The sequence below is a fragment of the Chiloscyllium plagiosum genome, unplaced genomic scaffold (assembly GCF_037043375.1).
Source record: "Chiloscyllium plagiosum isolate Xiang-an unplaced genomic scaffold, Cpla_swu_hap1 HiC_scaffold_25, whole genome shotgun sequence".
NCBI lineage: Eukaryota > Metazoa > Chordata > Chondrichthyes > Orectolobiformes > Hemiscylliidae > Chiloscyllium > Chiloscyllium plagiosum.
The window spans coordinates 13,686,923-13,708,654 of NW_028270163.1; the positions used below are offsets into that span (position 1 = coordinate 13,686,923).

Consider the following 21,732-nt stretch of genomic DNA (forward strand, 5'->3'; position numbering starts at 1 on the left):
CAGCAGATTTTTGCCCAAAATGGTTACATTCAATGTAAAGTTTTAAAAACCACTAAGTATTTGAACCTTAAAACAAAATATAGTTTAAGGATACCAGTAGAACACTTCCTGTAAGAGCTTGAATTGACTCCATTCCAAATTTTTGGCACAAATTATAAGAAAATAGACCATGGGATTATACTGCACAAGTTAATATGACTCCACTATTTTTGTGGAGACGTTTTTAAACAAATTCTCCCCAAATAGTTCAATGGAAAAAAATACTTCTGCGAAACTCTTTAAACATTTATACATGAATGTCCCACAACATCATCCCAGGTACCATAAAATCACAAATGCTTATCAGAATTTTGAAAACGCACTTCAATAATTCTCATGTGTGACTGGTCCCCAGTACATTAACTTCAATTTAAAAGAGTAGTACTAGATACAAGTAAGTTTGGTTAAGTAATCACAGGCTGACATTTTGGATCTAAAATCGTTTGGAAACAGGATTTGATTTTAAATGGTTGATTTGTGGCAGAAATATTGGGTAGGTTTATCATACACATTATTATGTGGAAAGTTAAAAATCACACAACACCAGGTTATAGTCCAACAGGTTTAATTGGAAACACACTAGCTTTTGGAGCGACGCTCCTTCATCAGATGAAGGAGCGTCGTTCCGAAAGCTAGTGTGCTTCCAATTAAACCTGTTGGACCATAACCTGGTGTTGTGTGATTTTTAACTTTGTACACCCCAGTCCAACACCGGCATCTCCAAATCATTATTATGTGGGTTCTGTTCATTTAAAATGGTCGAACATTTCTTTGTGAAATCTAAGGAAAGGCTCAGAAAGTCTTGACAATGAAAAGCTGTGTTGGCTAAAGTTTTCTGTTAAAGCTCCTGATTAATTTCCCTGAGGATCTGCAGTGTGTAGTATGTAGAAAATGACAGTAAACCTGGTACAGCCTTGTGGTATGAGAGGCAATGAACTCTATCCAACCTCTTAATTATGGGTTGAGGTAGATTGTCAAATAAGTAAGCACATGCCTCCACTTTGCTTTATGCATTTTGCATCCTGCCTGCACAGATGGATGTTGGAAGATGAAACATTTTGGATGAAGCCCAAATTTTACTTGGTTTGCTCTGAAAAAGAATTAAGTTTGACAGCGAACTGGGAAGTAAGACAGAATACTGCGTGATATCGCCATTCCAAAACTAAATGTATTGGTATGAGGCTAGTTAGTCCACTATTTAATAATGTCATGACTGCATTTAAACTAAGCAGTTAATGCTGTGGATGATTACAAAGGTGGTAAATTTGCATTATAGTCTGTTATTGGAATCCTTTATTAAATGTAAACTTTTGCTTTTAGCCCAATGACACCACAGTTTCTTAAATTCACACCTAGTTTTCTCTTCCTCTTCTCTAATCTCTAACAAATGTTGCAGTTCAGTTAATTAATACCAGCCTGTGTCCTGTAACTCACCAACCCAAGCATGGTCCTGATCCTTTCCTTATGAGATCTGTCTGGCACAGATTACCAGTTCAGGGTTGTTGTAACCAATTTTATTTATCCTAACACCAACCTGATTGAGATCAACACAGACTGGCAAGTGAACCTGTGATGATTCTACACTGAAGAATGTTTAAGGAGAAAAGAAATAGGAGCAGGATTAGGTCAATTGGACCATTGGGTCTGCTCCACCAGTCAACAAGATCATAGTTAATCTGGCACAGTAAACTTTACTTTCTTGCTTGTCTCCCATAATCCTTGATTTCCTTGTCAATCAAAACTTAACCTTCAAAATATTCAGTGTTCAGTTTCCACTGTTCTCTGGGGAAGAAAGTTCCAAAGACTAATAACCCACTGACAGACAAAACTCCTTCTCATCTCTGCTCTAAATTTAGTCATAAATAATTGAGAGATTGAAGTAACTGCACCGAGGCCAGTATCCCGACACCCTTTATGTACATGTGCACAGTATATGGCCTCTGACTAGCCAGCTCAGAGCCAGTCCCCAGATGAAGAGACTCTCTGAATCTACCGTTTATATCTGTCAGCCAGGGCTCCTGATTGGCCCAGGTTAACAACCCCAATCAAGGATCTCACAGTCAACAAGATCTACCTGACCCTCGTTTGAATTACTACAGAGATGATCCCAAGATTGATGATTAAGCATGAAACTAGATCCAAATCCTTTTCTTAGTAATACGTTTATTTACAGAATACATCATTGCAAAAGTCTCTGTTCAACTTAACACCCCAACGTCTTTTTAAGTATTCCAGTTACTGAACTGAAACTTGAAGCTCCTGTACTTAAAGACACTGGAAGTGAATTAATATCATCACCTGAAGTCTGTATGTCTTCAACACAAGAGAACTAGAAATAAAGTAGTTATAAACTAAGAACTATTTATTGGCTGTTACATGGTTTACAAGGTAGACTGTTGCAAGACTTCATTACAATCTTTCACAGGTTCCAACTAATATGTGATCTGATATTATTGATTCTATTCATTCACAGGATGTGGGTGTCACTGGCCAGGCCAGCATGTATTGCCCATCGCTAATTGCCCAGAGGGCAGTTAAGCATCAACCACATTGCTGTGGGTCTGGAGTCACATGTAGGCCAGACCAGGTAAGGATGGCAGATTTCCTTCCCTAGTGCACCAGATGGGTCTGTCTTGATGATCAGCAATGATTTCATGATTAGTATTAGACTCTTAATTCCAGACTTTCATTATCATCACCTCACCACCTATAATTACCTGAATGGCTATTAATCCCTTAAACTACAGGAACAAAACCACAGTTTGAACACAGTACAAGGAACAAAGAAAATTACAGCACAGGAACAGGCCCTTAAACCCTCCAAGCCTGCACTGATCCAGATTCTCTATCTAAACCTGTCGCCAATTTTCTAAGGATCTGTATGCCTTTGCCTCCCTGCCCATTCATGTATCTGTCTAGATACATCTTAAATGACGATATCAGGCCGGTCTCTACCACCTCCACTGGTAACACCTTCCAGGTACCCACCAACCTCTTCATAAAGAACTTTCCACATATATCTCCCCTAAACTTTTCCTCTCTCACTTTGAACTTATGACCCCTAGTAACTGAGTCCCCCACTCTGGGAAAAAGCTTCTTCCTATCCACTCTGTCTATACCTCTCATAATTTTGTAAATCTCAGTCAGGTCCCCCCTCAACTTCTGTCTTTCTAATGAAAATAATCCTAGTCTACTCAACCTCTCTTCATAGCTAGTGCCCTCTATTCCAGGCAATATCCTGGTGAACCTCCTCTGCACCCTCTCTAAAGCATCCACATACTTTTAGTAATGTGGCAACTGGAACTGTATGCAGTATTCCAAATGTGGCTGAACAACAGTCTTCTACAACTGTAACATGACCTGCAAACTCTTGTACTCAATACCCTGTCTGATGAAGAAAAGCATGCCATATGCCTTCTTGACCACTCTATTAACCTGCATTGCCACCTTCAGGGTACAATGGACCTGAACACCCAAATCTCTCTGTGCATCAATTTTCCCCAGGATGTTTCCATTTACCGTATAGTTCTCTTGAATCGGATCTTCCAGAATGTATCACTTCACATTTGCCCGGATTGAACTCCACCTGCCATTTTTCTGCCCAACTCTCCAATCTATCTATATTCTGCTGTATTCTCTGACAGTCCCCTTCACTATCTGCTACTCCACCAATCTTAGTGTCATCTGCAAACTTGCTAATCAGACCACCTATTCCTTCCTCCAGATCACTAATGTATAATACAAACAACAGTGATCCCAGCACAGATCTCTGTGGAACATCACTGATTACAGTTCTCCATTTTGAGAAACTCCCTTCCATTACTACTCTGTCTCCTATTGCCCAGCCAGTTCTCTATCCATTTAGCTAGTATATCCTGGACCCCATGTGACTTCACTTTCTCCATCTGCCTTCCTTGGGGAATCTTATCAAATGTCTTACTGAAGTCCACGTATATGGTATCTATAGCTCTTCTTTCATCAATGAACTTTGGCACTTCCTCAAAAACTTCTCATAAGTTGGTAAGACATGACCTTCTCTGCACAAAACCGTGTTGCTCATCACTGACAAGCCCATTTTCTTCCAAATGGGAATAGATCCTATCCCTCAGTACCTTCTCCAGCAGTTTCCCTACCACTGACGTCAGGCTCACCGGTCTATAATTACCTGGATTATCCCTGCTTCCCTTCTTAAACAAGGAGATGGATTCTTAAACAATTTGGATGGATTTATGATTTGGAGATGCCAGTGTTGGACTGGGGTGTACAAAGTGAAATATTACACAACACCAGGTTATAGTCCAACAGGTTTAATTGGAAGCACTAGCTTTCATAGCGCTGCTCCTTCACAACCACCTGCACTCAGATGTGTGCTTAAACCTTATTCTCTGATTCAGCGTCATTGACTAGGCATCAGAATTCCACATGTCTAAGTGACCTCCTTATCAACAATATTTTTCTCTGTGATATTTGATATTAGCAAAATGCAGTCTTTATCACTAGCCTCAAATGCATGCAATGAACATTTCATTATTGAAAGTAATATTAAAGAATAATGCCTTATAAACATTTAATATTTCTAATAAAATACCATGGATGGTATAACTCTGAAATAAACACAGAGAATTCGAGGTTTGTGCAAAGATTTGTCGCTCAGGTAGCTGTTGCAGTTTTTGTGGGTATGTGAGCCAAGCTGGGAAGTTGGTTTGCAGACATTTTGTCCTCTTTCTAGGTGACATCCTCAGTGCTGGGGAACCTTCTATGCTGTACAGTGGCAGTTGTGAGCTGTTCACAATCCTTAGAATCCATGGAATCCCTACAGTGTGGAAATAGGCCATTCAGCTCGAAAAGCCCATACTGACTCACTTCCCCACCCCACCCTATTCTATCCCTGTAACCCTTATTTTCCATGGCTAATCCACCTAACTGACATATCCCCTGGACACTAAGGACAATTTAGCATGGTCAATCCACCTTAACCTGCACATCTTTGGACTTGTGGCCTGCCTTACAATAACAAGACCAAACACAGACTGGGTGACCATTTTGCAGCACACCTCTGCTCTGTCTATGGGAATGACCTTGAGCTCTCAGTTTCTTGCTATTTCATTGGATCATCTTGCTCTCATACAAATATTTCTGTCCCCGACCTGTTGCAATGTTCCGGCAAAGCACAATATATACTTGAGGAACGACGCCTCACTTTCCGCTTTGGCACTTTATAGCCTTGAAGTCTCAATATTAAATTCCATAACTTAAGGAACTGATTACATTATGTCTACTCTCAATTTTCTTTCCATTCTCTTCCTATTCCCCTCCACAAACCCTGCACAGCCTTGTCTTATTTATTTTACTCTTTGTAAAGAGATAGGAAAGAGTAAGGACTACAGATGTTGGAGATCAGAGTCAAAAAGTATGGCGCTGGAAAAGCACAGCAGATCAGGCAGCATCCAAGAACCTTTTGATTAGATTAGATTACATTACAGTGTGGAAACAGGCCCTTCGGCCCAACAAGTCCACACTGACCCGCCGAAGCGCAACCCACCCATACCCCTACATTTACCCCTTACCTAACACTACGGGCAATTTAGCATGGCCAATTCAACTGACCTGCACATCTTTGGACTGTGGGAGGAAACCGGAGCACCCGGAGGAAACCCACGCAGACACTGGGAGAACGTGCAAACTCCACACAGTCAGTCGCCTGAGGCGGGAATTGAACCCGGGTCTCGGGCGCTGTGAGGCAGCAGTGCTAACCACTGTGCCACCGTGCCTTGAATTCATCAAGAGCTTAAGCTCAAAACTTCGACTCTCCTGCTCCTCAGCTGCTGCCTGACCGGCTCTGCTTTTCCAGCAGCCACACTCTTTGTAGAGAGAACCGATTCTGTCCATTTCACACCTTAATTTACATTCTCCGCCATTAACAATCCCTTTCTCTTAAACACTGGGCCTTTGCCTCTGTCATAAATATATAAAAATACATTTTCCAACCTCTTTAAGTTCTGAAAAAGAGTTTTGCCAGACTTGAAACGTTAACTCTGTTTCTCTCCCCGCAGATGCTGCTGAACCTGTTCAGTTTCTCCAGCATTTTCTGTTTGTTTAATAGTTTGTTACATTTGCGGTGATAAATAGTCACATTCAGCAGGCACACCTTTGGCGTTCTTCAGTTAACAACCCCTATGAACTTACTTTCAGTTTCTCCCAAGTTTCCAAATAACAAAAATCATATAGCTAACTTTACAGAGCAGCTGTTCAGTCTTTGGACTGAATACAGTGAGCTGCTGTTTATGCCCTTCAGATGTCAACTATCATCTGTGTATTTGTTTAATCAATTGCCCATATGCAGCTGAAATAAGTTATATCAGTTTGTAATTCAGGTTATTTTTCAGCAGCAATTATCATGCTGTCTAACTCTGTCCTGTCATAAAGCATCAAATGCTTGCTCATAGTCTTCTGTTTATCTTTAACGAGAAAGAAAATGTGAAAATATGATCTATAACTCTTAGGATTTCTCAATTTTATCTTGTACACCTTTTTCTGAGCAGTCACCCAGATTTCAACAGACCACAGTTTAGCTATTTAATAATCCATATAATTTATTGTCTAAAATTTACAGCCAGGTTTTTCAAGCAATGAAACTCTACATAAAGGACATTGGAATTTTTAAATAATGAATGGTGCAAGGGAAGGAAAACTGCTCTCCACACTCCAGTGGTCATAGAACTTACTTTAACAATATTCTCTAGAGTTAATTGAAAAAAATGCAAACCCATTGTTAGATAATCCCTCCAGCCACTGTCAGATTAAATAGTTTAAACAAGATTGCATGAGTACCCCATCGAAGCATGGAAAAGACTGGCATAAAATCAAAACTGCCTAGGCAGCAAAGAAAGGCAGATTTCACCAGCTGTTTTCCATTCCCTAACCCTGAACTCAATGATATATATTACAAACAAGCTCCTTTGGATGTGAAGCTGCCTGGGTGATGATATGTGCCTGTGGTGTGGGCATAAAGCATCAATGTTCACGATGGCCATTTTGGCAACCTTCCATTATAAAACTGCCAATTTAATGCAATCTGTATTGGAATGTGGCATTTGTTTGGTGTGGATTTCTGCCCAGAAAGAACTATTTGAGATTGACCACCTTCATTTTATTTTGTACCTTTGCTACCATCTCAAGGGGAAGAGATATTCTCGAAATCCAGTTGAGTTGGATTTGACGTTGTCTGGGAGATGATGGAATTTTGGTCTCACTCATTGCAATACCAAGTCCTCAGTTTTTTCAGATTTAGTCTCCTTCTTTAGCATGATGTATCACAATCAAATAGAAATGAAGTGTGTGTGTGTAAATGAAATTGTAGTCAGCTCCTACTGACTGTGCTCTCTATACATAATTGCTTATTTATAATTTAATTTCTTACATATTGTTGCTATTTCAAACTCATATGTTCAAGGAGCTTGCAACTGTCTACTGGGATCATGCTTGTAATAATAGATAAAAGCCTACAAACCAATCCTTCTTTATTACTTTTCTTTCAACACAGGTGAACTGATCAAATCAAACTATAAGAAAATATATTTTTGGAAATTAGGTTTCATAAAAAGAGAGAGACGAACAACTTTTAATCTGTGTATGGTGTATATAATGAGAGTTTTTTTTGTGATACGAATCAAGAAAAGTTTTCAATTGTCAAGTAGAAATGTTAGAGAAATCTGCCAGAGAGAAAACTGAAAATTAATGTCATATGTCTTTAATAGTGGAAAGCTAAAAGTAAATTGAAGATAAAAGCCACATCTTATTTCATTCTGTACATTGATGTGATGCAGAAATATTTCAGTTTTAATGTAGGCTGTATTCAACAATGTGGCCTTGCTGGCACATTACCTGTTATAAATTCAGTTCGGAAACATTTAACATGAAATTGCATTTTGAAAGTGTTCTTATTCTGCATTAAAAGTGATTTAGTGGCAAGTCTACACTGAGCCCCCACATGTGATCTTGAAATTCTCCAGATAACTTGTTTTTGAGTATATCCACTTCCTTGGCAAACCCAGAAGCCTACCACTGATAGAATTCAAACTGACAAAACGTGACAGAGGTTCCTTTGTTCAGGCTGGTTTGCCTCTCCATGCTGGGCTTAGAGTGGGGTTAAATCTCAGATGTTTTTAAGATCAGCATTTAGTGTATTACTGATACTTACATTGAGCCATTCAGGTCTCCTGATAGTCAGAGACTGGATATACCCTGACCACCAGATCATTCCTAACTACTGACACAGTGAGTATGTGGTAATTACCTGGTAAGTTTAAATGTTGATGAAAATACCTGGAGTTTGGAATCCTCAGCTAAAATTCCCTAAATCTGAGTTAAAATTGTAGACTTCAGAGGAGTTTCAAATTACTTGCCTGTATAATTACCCAGAAAATATCAGAGGACTTAAACCCTGCTCTAAGATTTAGCATATTATAAAATTAACCTCCCAGTCATTTATACTGACTCTGCCAAAAAAATGCCCCTGACACCACACTCCAACCCACCACCCAAATGCCCCAATATCTGATCGCCCAAAACCTGCCACCCACTCACCCACACTGACATCCACCCTCCCTACCCCCCACTTACCTTCCACCCTAGTTTACAGCCACTTATTCCTGCCTATCCATTCACCCCCCCGCATTCTATTATTTTCTTAACTATTTATCCACCTGCCAATTTAACCCTCGCCCACCAATGTGCCATCTTACCCCTCATGCATCCTTCGCCCTTACTCATCTGTCACCGTACCCCTTTACTCACCTGCCACCCATCTCTTCATCCATTCACCTGGAAAGTGTATTAAAAGGTATGATTGTGTCTAAACTATGGCTAACACACAACTTAAGGTCTAAAACCGCCATGAATAGTAATTGAACTGTGACTAATAAGTGAAGCTAAAGGTAAAATTGTAGCAAAGAAGGTGGGCTTATCTTTGGAACTCCTTACCACAGAGAGCTGTGGGACACAGGCCTTATGTTTTTTTAAGGCTGAGATACAGATAGACAAATTTATGATCAGAAGGGGAATCAAGGTTTGCAGGGGAAAGGCAGGAAAATGCACATGGGGAATGTATGATCAGCCATGATCCTATTGAATGGCAGAGCAAGCCCGAGGGGCCAAATAGTCTACTCCTGTTCCTATTTCTGATGATCTTAAAGTAATCAAATAATAGACAATGCAATTATAGAATTCAGCAAAGAAGGACTAAAACACTGAAAGGAAGTGGAAAGGGGATTGTGAGACTAGATTAGCAATTGGGGAAAACCAGATTCTAAATATTTCTATTGATATAAACCCATTCTGTAGGAGTTCTACACATGGTCAATTTAAAGTATCAGCTGGGCTCTCATTGTCATTCGATCATGCTTACCAGCAGCTACATATAGACATATCTCTGTAGGCAAAAGGAACACGTCTAGGCATTACGCCTTTTTTGAATTGAATAAAGTACGTGGGACAATATTACATTAGTGCCCAGCAGAGTGCATTTGCCAACCAATCAGCATCTTATTTTCATACAGTTTAAATTGTTGTTCCCTTGGAAATTTGGCACTTTTGTGTCTGCCTTGATATGAGGACAACAATGTGCACAACAGCATGATCTATTTTTCTCAAAAACACTCAAATTCTATCTTTAAGTGACTATTTTAGGTATATAAATAAGCAGAGATTAATGTGAGCAAACTTTAGCCCATTGAAGAAATGGATTAGTGAATTATAATGAGTAATAAGCAAATTTCATTACACACTAAATGAATGGTCTGTATTTGGCTTCACTGTCAATGGATCAGCATCCAAGAACTCCCTCCCTAAAAGCACTGTGCTAGAATCTATTGTTGAGGATATGGTAGCAGGGGATTTAGAGAATCAAATATGACCAGGGCTCATAAATTTGTGTTTCTTCGATCTGTTCAAACTGTTATGGATTTAACTGCAGAATGGGTAAGGGCAAATTATATAATGTCATATATTTGATTTTCAAAAAGCATTTGAAAAGTTGTGCATTAGGTTATCACACAACATCAGGTATCTTGAGTAAGACATTAGTATAGATTAGGGTTGGTTCCAGGGCAGAAAACAACAGGAATAAATGGGATAATATAAAGCACAGAACTGTGGATACTGGAGAGCTGAAATAAAAATGGAAACTGCTGATGAAACTTAGCAGGTTTGGGGATAAAGCATTGTTGACGTTTCAAGGCTGGTGACTCTCCATCAGAACTGCTAGGTAAGAGGTATTTATGGTAAGGACGTGTTTGGGTGGTGAGGGAGGGGAGATGGGACCCAGAGAGACAGAGATATGAAAAGGGCAGGCATATAAGGGGATTATTGATAATAAGCTAGGATGAAGAGAAGCTGAATGAGGGCTAAGAACAGGAGAGAATGGATAGGCTGTGCTGAAAACAACTCATATATTATGATAATAGGACTAAACAGAATAAATGTTTCTCAGTTTGCTGACAATATTAAGTCAGGTGACAGTGAAGGGTTTGCGGAGGGGTATTAACCAGGGTGAGTGGGCAAAATCATGGCAGCAGGAATGCAATATGCAAAATGCTGACTTATATTTTGGTAGGAAAATAAAAATGCGGGATAGTTCTTAAATGCTGAAAGTCTGAGAAACATTCACATTCAGAGGAACCTGGAAGTTCTTCTATATGACTCATAGGAAGTTAACATGAGGTATAACAAATATTTAGGAAGGTGAATGCTATAAGAGTGTTTACTGCAAAGGAATTCAAAGATAAGTGTTACTGCGATTATATCTGGTATTAGTAAGGCCAAACCTAGGGTACACAGTTAGAGTGCTGTGTGCAGTTTGGTGTCCTTATGTAAAGAAGGACAAGCCCCAGAGACAGTGCAATTAATGTCCACCAGAATGAAAGGGAAATATTTTAATCCTTTGATCCTTTAAAGACTAAATGAGACTTGGCTTTCTTGGTCTAAGCGTTCATTCATTCCTATATGAGTAAAACGATCAAAGATGGCTCACAACTCTCCAATTTGTTACAAACAATGACTTTATATTACTTTTATAGATAACAGTTTTCCAACAAACACACTTACAGTTACACACTCTTATCTCTGTCCAACAATGGTCATTCTAACTTGCATGACTATATTATCCAATCCTATTCAAATACATACAATTGATTATATTGTAGAATCAAATCCTTACTGATTCATCTCCTGACTGTCAGTGTACACTTTCTGATGATGAAAATACTTTACTGTCCTTTGCCCCTTTCACAGGCCTATATTCCCTGGAGATAAAATGTCAGAACTGGCATAATTATAATGATATAACATTCTTAAGGGACTTGGCAACGTAGATACTTAGAAAATATTTCCCTTGGCTGAGGAAACTGAGAACACAGAATGATATATTACAAATAAGTGGTGTCCAATTTGAAGAGAAATTTCTTCCCTTACTGAGAACTCTTTAGAATTTATTATCCGAGGGAGCTGTACACGCTTAATTGTTGAGCATCTTTAAGACACCAAAGGAATTAAGGGATAGTGCAGGAACTGATTTGATGTGGAAAATCTGCCATAAGCTTTTTGAATGGTGTTGTGCCAAAATTCCTGTTCTGACTTATTATTTAAAAAAAAAATTGTACTTCGATAGCACCTTCCATGACCACCAAATGTCTAAAAGCACGATATCACCAAAGAAATACTATTGACATGTCATTGCATGTTGTAACTTCAGAAACACAACACCAAGCCCCGTGCACAGCAATCTTGTACAAAAATCAATGTGGTAATGACCAGGTTTTAATAATAGTGTTGATTGGAGAACAAATGTGGATGTGGTGAGGGAAGAAGATTTCCAATCTTAGAGGATAGCAGTTGGCTGATGGAAGTTGGAAGATCCTTAATGAAGAGGAATTATGTTCACTTTGAAACCAGGTGAGAAAGGCAATGGGAAGCCACCTTTTTTCGCTTCAAAGTATCTGGCAATAAATGAAAAAGTAGGACATGACGCGGAGTGTGCAGGAGACAGAGTTTCTTTTGACAGGAGTCAAAACTCCATTTTGCTGAATCCATTAAGTTGTCATGGTGATTTTTTTTATTTTCTTCTGTGGCTGTTTTGGAAATTCCTTTCTATTCCAAATCTGATCCATGTCAATTGAGCTCTGGCACTGCCTGTTGATTGGAAGTTTCCTGACCCTTTGTTGAAGTTGCTACACAACAAATCTAACTAAATTCCTTGTCCTCCTCACACCTGCAGATCTATTTGATAGTTTTGAGGTTTTAATGTAAAAGATAAGGAAATATGAAATTCTAGATTTAATAACTTACTGTGCTGATGGTATCAAGTTTCATTATGAAACCAAACAGTGTGATTTGGAGCACTTTCTTAAAGATCATTGTAATTACTTTCTTCAGAAATGATGTTGACTTGGCATTTAAGAGGAAATATTTGCCAGAACAATCTGTGCACCTGGAAGTTTATTATTAAATACGCCAGATAAATGTGCATGTACAACAGCAACATTTTGGGTTGGATGGAATGTAATTAATTACATGTATTCAGATGGTGTCCCATAAATAACAAAAATGCAATCATGTGGGCGGTACAGTGGCTCAGTGCTTAGTACTGCTGTCTCACAGCGCCAGGGACCCAGGTTTGATTCCAGCCTCGGGTGACTATCTGTGTGGAGTTTGCACATTCTCCCCGAGTCAGCATGGGTTTCCTCCCACAGTCCCAAGATGTGTAGGTTAGATGGTTGGGCCATATTGTCCAGGGGAGTGCAGGCAAATTGGATTACCCATGGGAATGTTGGGTAACCGGATAGGGGTTGGGCCAGATTGAGCTGCTGTTTCGAAAGTCAGTGTGGACTCAATGGGCTGAATGACCTACTTCTGCACTGTTAGGATTCTATAATTCTAATACATAGCACTAAAGTTGTGATTCTAGGCTTAATGTTTGACCTACATTAGGCTAATGTATTTGTTGTGTCACAAGTTCCAGATAAGCCTTGTAAACTTAGGATATCTGAAGAGTATCTTTTAACTTCCTTCATTTTTTTCTTGGTTCACCATTATAAACATATTTGGAAAAAGACTGAGAGATCGACATTTAAAATGGAGTTTCAAACTACTTTTGAACTCCAGATTCCCTTGGAAAGACAAATTTCATTGTATTTTTATGTTGTTCTTGGGAAGTGACAGTCACTAGCAAGCCGCATATTACCCTGATTGTCATTGTGAATGTAGTGGTGAGCTGTCTTCACAAAAGACTCGTTTTTCTTTCCCCTCTAGTTGGTTTGATTGAACTGATTGCCTTGCTAAACCATTTCAAAGCACAGTTAAGTGGTAACTCCATTGTTGTGTGTCTGGAGCCACATGTAGGCCAGACCAGTTAAGGATGGCAAATTTCCTTCCCCAAAGGGCATTAGCAAACCAAATTTTTCCTTACAATAATCTGTAGTCTGCCAATCAGTACTAATTGAATGTAAAATCTGCTCAACTGCTCTGGTGGAATGTGAATTCACATCACCAGGCCATTTGGGCTCCTGGATTTTTAATCCAGGAACACTACCATTCTGTCAGCATCTTTGTCTAGAGAGGGAGAGAGAGAGTTAGAGCTGTAGTTAATTCTGAACCGGATTGTGCTGTCTCACATGTGTCACAACCCACCATTGTCCAACAAAGTCAGGAACATGCAAACTCTCACCCTCAGAGACACCTGAATGCAGCCTCCCATGTTTCAGCATTGTTTCATGTGGGTCCCTATTAAGGATTGAAAGAATTAGGCAGCTAAACCTGGTAAAACAGTTCCAGCAAGCCAGTTGCAACCCGTCCATAGACTCCTATCAGAGTTAATGTGCATGTGCACAAGATGAGCTGTGGATTGACAGTGCAGTGTGCGCAGTCCAACTGTCTTCAATGGCTTCATCAATGACTCCACCATAAGCCCGGAAATAGGAAGTAGAAATGTTTACTGATGATTGCACAATGTTCAATTCCATTCACATCAGCTCAGACGCCGAAAGAGTTTGCCCTTTTACAGCAAGACCTGGACAATATTCAGGCTAGTGCTGACAAATACCAAGTAATATTTGTACTGCACAAATGTTAGGTAATAGCCATCTCCAACAAGAGAGAGTCAAACCATCTCCCCTTGAGGTTCAACGGCATTATCAATTTTGAATTCCCATTATCAACAGGATCACCATTGACCATAAACCTAGCTGGACCAGCAGTAAAAATGCCGTGACTCTAAAACCAGTTTGGAAGCTAGGTGTTCTGTGGTATGGAATGAAATAGCTGACTCCCTAAAGCCTGTGAACCACCCACAAGACACAAGTCAGGCTGAAATACTCTGCACTTGCCTGGATGATTGCATGTCCAACAATGCTTAAGATGCTTTACGCCCTCCAGGGCGAAGTATTTATTCATCTCAAACATTTATTTCCTTCACCACTGCCATGTGTTTCTCATTGTGTGAGGGTCGTTCAGCCTTGTTAGTCATCACCACACTCGTGTATTTATGATCAAAGGGTTTACCTATATACATCACGCTGAAAGACAATGAATATTACAAGCAACACAGCTTTCAGAGTTTAAATAATAAGTGTGTCTTTTTAAAATGTATGGTAAACATCACTGTGGTACAATTGATGCTAAATGTTCTTAAATGACTATTAAGTAAGCAGATTATTTGCTCTTGGACGTCATTGAAGTAAATGCCTCCAGGTTCCCCTACTCACAGTTGTTAAAGTCCCAAAGTGACTTAAGGTTTGTCAGGACATGTGGGGCAGGCAACTCTCAGTATGGCACTGGGTTGAGTATTCTGTAGGCTAGAATGAAATGTTCTCCCTGTTGACATTGGTTCCCAGATTGTATCTTCTGTCATCAAAGTCTTGTTTGGTGACAGGATTTCCCTTGGTCTTGATTATAGAGAGAGACACACACAGTGCTTTGATGTGCTGATCTTGTCGAGTTGAGTGCCTCATTGTACTTCCTTCTTTTTCCCACGGTTTGACACCTTCCTTTCCAAGGTTGCTCCAGTTATATTGTTTTCTGACTGCTCTATTCAGACAGTAAAAAACAAACAAAACTTCCCTCAATCTGTCCCTGGACATAAAGATTTGATTGAATGCATATTGTTTAATTTCCCCGTCATCTAGCTGGGAATGCAAGACAATGAAACTCCTGATCTTGAATATTGTATGATGTGTGACCTACATTCTGATGGGTTCAGTTGGCTCCCTGATTATATACAGTGGATGTCATTGACTCCCTGGCCAATTTGAAGATGGTGTATGAGGTGATCAATGAATCTGTTGGGTGGGGTTAGTTTTAGTTTTATATTTGAAAGGCTTGTCCTTTCTGGTCTTGGGGCCTGTGTTTTAAACAGGATCCCTTTTCCCAAAACTGTGATATTCCCATGGGGTAAACCTTGGTGAATCTTGCAGATGATACATACTGATGGCATCGTGTTATTGGTGAAAGCTTATCATTTTAATCCAAGGTTAATCTCAGGTTTGACAGCATCTTCCAAACCAGAAACCTCTGCCACTTTAAAGGATAAGAGCAGCAGAAGTATTGGAATGCATACATTTTGAAGCTCCCCTCCAAATTACCAGGGCGGCAAAATATATCAATAAAACAAAGAACTACAAATACTGGAGATCTGAAACACACATGAACAGAAGTGAGTTTATTTGGGAGCACTACTCCTTCATCAGGTACTACAACCACCTGATGAAGGAGCAACACTCCGAAAGCTAATGCTTCCAAACAAACCTTTGGACTATAACCTGGTGTTGTGTGATTTTTAACTTTGTATACCCCAGTCCAACACTGGCGTCTCCAAATCATGAACAGAAATAGCTGGAGAAACTCAGCAGATCTGGCAGTATGTGTGGAGAGAAAATAGATTTAAAGTTTCAAGTCTAGTTCTGAAGAAGGGTCACTAGACTCGAAACGTTAACTCAGATTTTTCTCCACAGATCCTGCCAGACCTGTTGAGTTTCTCCATGAAAGTACATCATTGCTGTATTAAAATAACACAATCCCTTCCAGCACTGAGAGAAACTTTACCACATGATTGCAGTGGATCAATATTATAGTTCACCATACCTTCCTGATGTGCTGGCTGGACAGCACCTGCTGAGTTTACCACATGGAAAAGTAAAACAAAGACTTGTCCTGTTATCAATGAGATCCTTAACAAGTCAGTCATGGTTTAAATGGTCTCATTTTGATATAAGGTACACCATAATATTCTGAATGGGAGATTGCATAATCACGCTATGCAGCTCATTGACAAGCCTTTGTGAGCTGTAGTTGAAGCATTTCAAAAATCAAGTGATATATTTTCATAAACTGACACAAAGTAGGCAACTCATCTTTCTTACAAAGACTGTCAGACTGACGGAGCCTTAGAAGGAGACGAAAACAGCTTGAAAGACACAGGGAAAGGTTGTTGAATTCTGAAAAAGAGTTATACCAGACTCAAAAAGCTGCTGTTTCTCTCTGCATAGATATTACCAGACCTGCTGAGTTTCTCCAGTATTCTCTGCATCTGTTTCAGATTTCCAGCATTTGTGATATGTTGCCTCAATTTGCGCTATCTGTGGTATCTTGGCCAATATTATCCGCAAAAATAGATCTACTGTCATATATCTCATTGCTGCTGTAGGAGAACACTGTGCACAACATGTGGCTGTTCCATGTCCAATAGTGTGACAGTAAATACTCTGTGAAAAGAACTCCATCAGTTGCAAAGGTACTTTGAATCATCTGGTGATTTTAAAAATATGCCAGAAATGCAAGTCTTTCTTTCTTGTTCTTGCTTCAAATATACTCCTCTTAGGAAGTTTGTTGAAGGCTTTATAGGAGATTCTAAATTATGTTACAGACTGCCTTAAATTTATGTTGAGAGTGTGGTGCTGGAAAAGCACAGCAGGTCAGGCAGCATCTGAGGAGCAGGAGAATCGACATTTCAGGTAAAATAAAGGGCTTTTGCCTGAAACGTTGATTCTCCTGCTAATCGGATGCTGCCTGCCTTGCAATGCTTTTCCAGCACCACACTCTCGACTCTAATCTCCCGCATCTGCAGTCCTCAGTTCTGCCTCAAATTAATGCCATTTGGTTACCTCACACTAGAGCAATTCTAGGATTTGACTGACTGGATTTGGGCAAAACTCATTTTGCCCTATCCCTTCATCTCCATGTCCATGCAGAGTGCTTTTTCAAACTGTTGCCCATCTTAAATCATTGAGACTGAAAATTAGATGATTAATATGCATGATATTGGAAATTTGTGATCCATAAGATGAGCTCATAGCTTGAATTGCATATGTCTATGTTATGGGCATAGGGGACTATGACTTGTTTCAGTGACTGCATAGGGGACTATGACTTGTTTCAGTGACTGCAGTATGTTCTTTATTTTACAACCATCAAGACTCAGCGTGGATTTGCACAGTTGTAAAGCACTATTCCCAACCTTTTTTTTTAGACGGTAGTTTTTGGTCATCCTGTTGTAATTCATGGCTCATGTTGACCAATCTTTTGCTCCTTTGTTCCCTTACACTCTTCCCTCTTGCCTTACACCATCATTCCTTTTCTTGTGAGGTTCCCCAATGAATTATTCTTAGCCTCCAGGGTAGGAGGATGGAGGGGTGCTGAACTAAATCCCCTTCATTGTTCACTCAACTGTTAATTTGAAGAGGACCCTTCCCTATGGATTTATTTCCCCTGTCCCAATGAACTTATGTTTTAAAAGGAGACAATTTAAGCAGGCTTTCTTGAGTTCTTCACAAAAGAGTGAATTTATTCAATACTTAAGGAAAGAAGAAATAATAAAGTAACACACATATGCATAGAAATAAGAAGCAAGTCAATAAAGATAGCATTTTTCCAAAGTTCTATAGATTGATCTCTGACTTCCAGCAGGAGAAGATGATGGGCTGTTCTCAGCCTTTGTATTGGGTGATATCAGAAGCATAATTGTAGATAGGGTGAACAGTTGATTTATGGAGACTTAGCTTTGCAGGTCAGTTCAAAGACCTTTGTCCTGTTTCTTTTCAACTGCAGTTTCATTTGCTTTTTGTTTTCCAGCAAAGGAAGAGAAAATCTTCCTTTCTTTTTCATTGCAATGCAGGGATAACCTGAGGTTTTCTCAGCTGTAACTTTTACCCACTAAAATAGACAGACTAGAGTTAAAATTGGCTTTTAACCCACTTTCATGTGCATTCGTTGAAAGCGAGAAATATAAATGTTGTACTGTGCTTAGGCCCATTACATTCACTGTTTGAAAACTCATCAGGTTCACATTTCAGGTGGAGTGCATTTCTCCTTTTGATGTCTTTCTCTTTGAAGTTTGCTTAGCACCTGTCAGGTGTGACATTCCATGTTCTCGCTTGTGGCTGGATATTAACCACATATGCCTTCCAGACACTCATCAAATTACTTTGCTCAAAATTTACATTGCCAGTTACCTTTTATCTGTTAAATCCTCTTAAGTACCATCTTGGCCTCCTCTCTTTCCTCCTCAGCGTTTGTATAAAATCTGATCTGTCCTTAACTATTATCAGTTCTGATGAAGGCCACAGATCTGCTGTACCTTCATTTTTCTCTTTCTCCACAGATGTGGCCTGACCAGCTGGAGTATTTCCAACACTTCCCCTTTCTAACTGCACTGCATACTTCAGAGAAAGTGAGGACTGCAGATGTTGAAGATCAGAGTTGAAGAGTGTGGTGCTGGAAAAGCACAACCAGTCAGGCAACATCCAGGAGCAGGGGAATCGATGTTTCAGGCATAAGCTCTGATGAAGGGCTTTCCTGAGAAAGGGCTTATGCCTGAAACGCCAATTATCCTGCTCCTCGAATGCTGCCTGACTGGCTTCGCATTTCTTGCACTGCACTGCATACTTTTTTTCCCCCAATATTCAAACATTTCTATTATCTTCACTTGCCCACAGTATTTGCCCCTTACTGTCAACTTGGCACTGTGCCAGGAAATAATGCGGCCCATTCACAAACCTGTTAACTACATAACTGATTGGCCGTAAGTGTGATATGGAGTCCCACTTAGAATCATACAAGACAGAAAGAGGCCCTTTGACCTACCACTCCTCATGATGTCTCTTTGTAAAAGCCACTAAATGTCTGCTACTGTTCTTTTCCCACAACCCTTGAATTTTTCGAAGAGGTGACAGTGGACAGTGGAATGTCTACGGATGTTGTTCATATGGACTTCCAGAAGGCATTAATGAAGTCCTAAATAGGAGATGATTAATTAATGTAGACCATGGAATTGAGGGTAAATTGTTGACATTGCAGGGAATTGGTTGAGTAGCAGTCGATAGAAAGTAGGGATAATGGGTAGACACTCAAATAGGCAATATGGAACCAATGCTGTAGCACAGAGATCTCTGTTAGAGCCTAAATTACTTACATTATTTATTGATGACTTGGATAATGGCATATACACAATTTTGCTGAAACATAAAGTTAGATGACATTGAAGACATTGTAAACTCACAACAGGATCTTGATAGACAAAATGAATGGGCAAACTGTGGCAAGTGGATTTCAAAGTAAGCAAGTATGAGATTATCCATTTTTTAATATTAAGCCAGATGGCACAGAAACAGACCCTTTGGTCCAACCAGTCCATATCGAACATAATCCCAAACTAAACTAGTCCCAACTGCCTGCTCCTGGCCCATATCCCTCTGAACCTTTCCTATTCATATATCCATCCAAATGTTTTTATAAGTTGGAATTGTGCCTGCATCCAGCACTTAAAGTCATAGAGTCATAGAGATGTACAGCATGGAAACAGATCCTTCGGTCCAACCTGTCCATGCCGACCAGATATCTCAACCCAATCTAGTCCCACCTGCCAGCACCCAGACCATATCCCTCCAAACCCTTCCTATTCAGATACCCATCGAAATGCCTCTTAAATGTTGTAATTGTACCAGCCTCCACCATTTCCTCTGGCAGTTCATTCCATACCCGTACCACCCTCTGTGTGAAAAGGTTGCCCCTTAGGTCTCTCTTATATATTTCCCCTCTCACCCTAAACCTATGCCCTCTAGTTCTGGACTCCCTGACCCCAGGGAAAAGACTTTGCCTATTTACTCTATTCATGCCCCTCATAATTTTGTAAACTTCTATAAGGTCAGCCCTTGTCCTCTGACGCAGCACTTCCTCAGGAAGTTCATTCCACACATGAACCATCCTCTGTGTGAAAAATTTGTCTTTCGTGTCTTCTTGAAATCTCTCTACTCTCACCTTAAAAATGTGCCCCGTGGTGTTGAAATCCCCCATTCTAGGGAAAAGACAAATACCCTTAACTCTATCTATACCTCTGATTTTATAAACGTCTATTAGGTCACCTCTCAACCTCTTACATTCCAGTGAAAAAAGTCCCAGACTATCCAGCTTTTCTTAATAACTCAAACCTTCCACACCCAGAAACACCCTGGTAAATCTCTTCTGAACCCTCTCCAACTTGATAATGTCCTTCCTCTGACTGGACGATCAGAACCGGACACAGTATTCCAGAAGAGCCTCACCAATGTCAAATAGGAACAAATTTGGTACTGTACAGATCTTATATAAAGATATAAACCAGCTCAACAACACTTGTTCCTCAACACTGGATTTCCCACCATCAGGCAAACAGGCAGTGTCTAGCCCATTTAGCACAGTTCTGCTTTGACCTCTTCCCCTCCTTTCCGTAATTATGATATGGCTTCCTTTGCCCTCACCAGCTTCCATATTCAATTCATCCTTCACCATTTCCATCATCCCCAGTGTGAAGCCACCACCAAATATATTTCTCCCCCATCAGAACTCCAAAAGGACTATTGCACGTCCTAGTTCACTCTTCAAGCACCCCAAACAGTCCAATCCTCTTCCCCCATCACCTTTCCATGCAAGTTCAGGAAATGTTATATCATCCTTTTCACCTGCTTTCTTGTCACTGTCCAAGGTCCCAAACACTCCTCGCGGATGAAGGGGCAATTACTTTGTAATTGCTGCTCAAAATGTATTTTGGATCTATAAAGGATAGATCAAGGTAATTTCAAGATGGAAGTCCAAAGAGTGCAAAGGTACATACATGTTTAAAATGTCACAAAATAGTCAAGAAAGGAATGGAACGCTGGCCTTTATATCAAGAGGATGGGGGCACAAGGTTGCAGAAGCTATGCTGCAGCTGCACAAAACCTTGTATAGGCCTCGCTTGGAACACTGTGAGCACACCTTAGGAAGGATTTATTGGCCGTGGAGGGAATATAGACTAGGTTTACAAGAATGATACGTGGAATTCAGGTGTCAGGTTATGAGGAGAGATGATACAAGTTAGGTCTGCTTTCTCTAGAATTTAGAAGGTTATGGGGTGATCTAATCAGGGTCTTCAGGATATTAACAGGAAAAACTAGGGCACATAAAGATAAACTGCTTACTCCACTTTGAGATTCTAAAACAAGGGGACATGCCTGAGAATTGGGCCAGACCATTCAAGAGAGATGTTCGGAAGCACTTCTGCACAGAAAAAGTAGATGTTTGGAACTCTTTCACAAACTGCAGTGGATGTTGGATACGTTACTCATTTAAAATCTGAGATAGATCACTTTTTTTAAGCAAAGGTATTAAGAGATATGGACCAAAAGCAGGTAT

General features: G+C 39.9%; 1 protein-coding gene across 9 annotated transcripts in view; it reads left to right on the forward strand.

Annotated features, from left to right (window-relative positions):
• LOC122562023 (putative uncharacterized protein MYH16) overlaps positions 1-21,732 on the forward strand; it is a 276,206-nt gene that overhangs the window by 26,616 nt on the left and 227,858 nt on the right. For 8 of the 9 annotated variants that reach the window (XM_088000458.1, XM_088000463.1, XM_088000459.1 and 5 more), the window contains exon 2: positions 2,513-2,626. The exons of the other annotated variant lie outside the window; for it this stretch is intronic. In XM_088000458.1, coding sequence (XP_087856584.1) covers positions 2,513-2,626 — 114 coding nt within the window. The remainder of the gene's footprint in view (positions 1-2,512; positions 2,627-21,732) is intronic. 9 annotated transcript variants of the gene reach the window in all.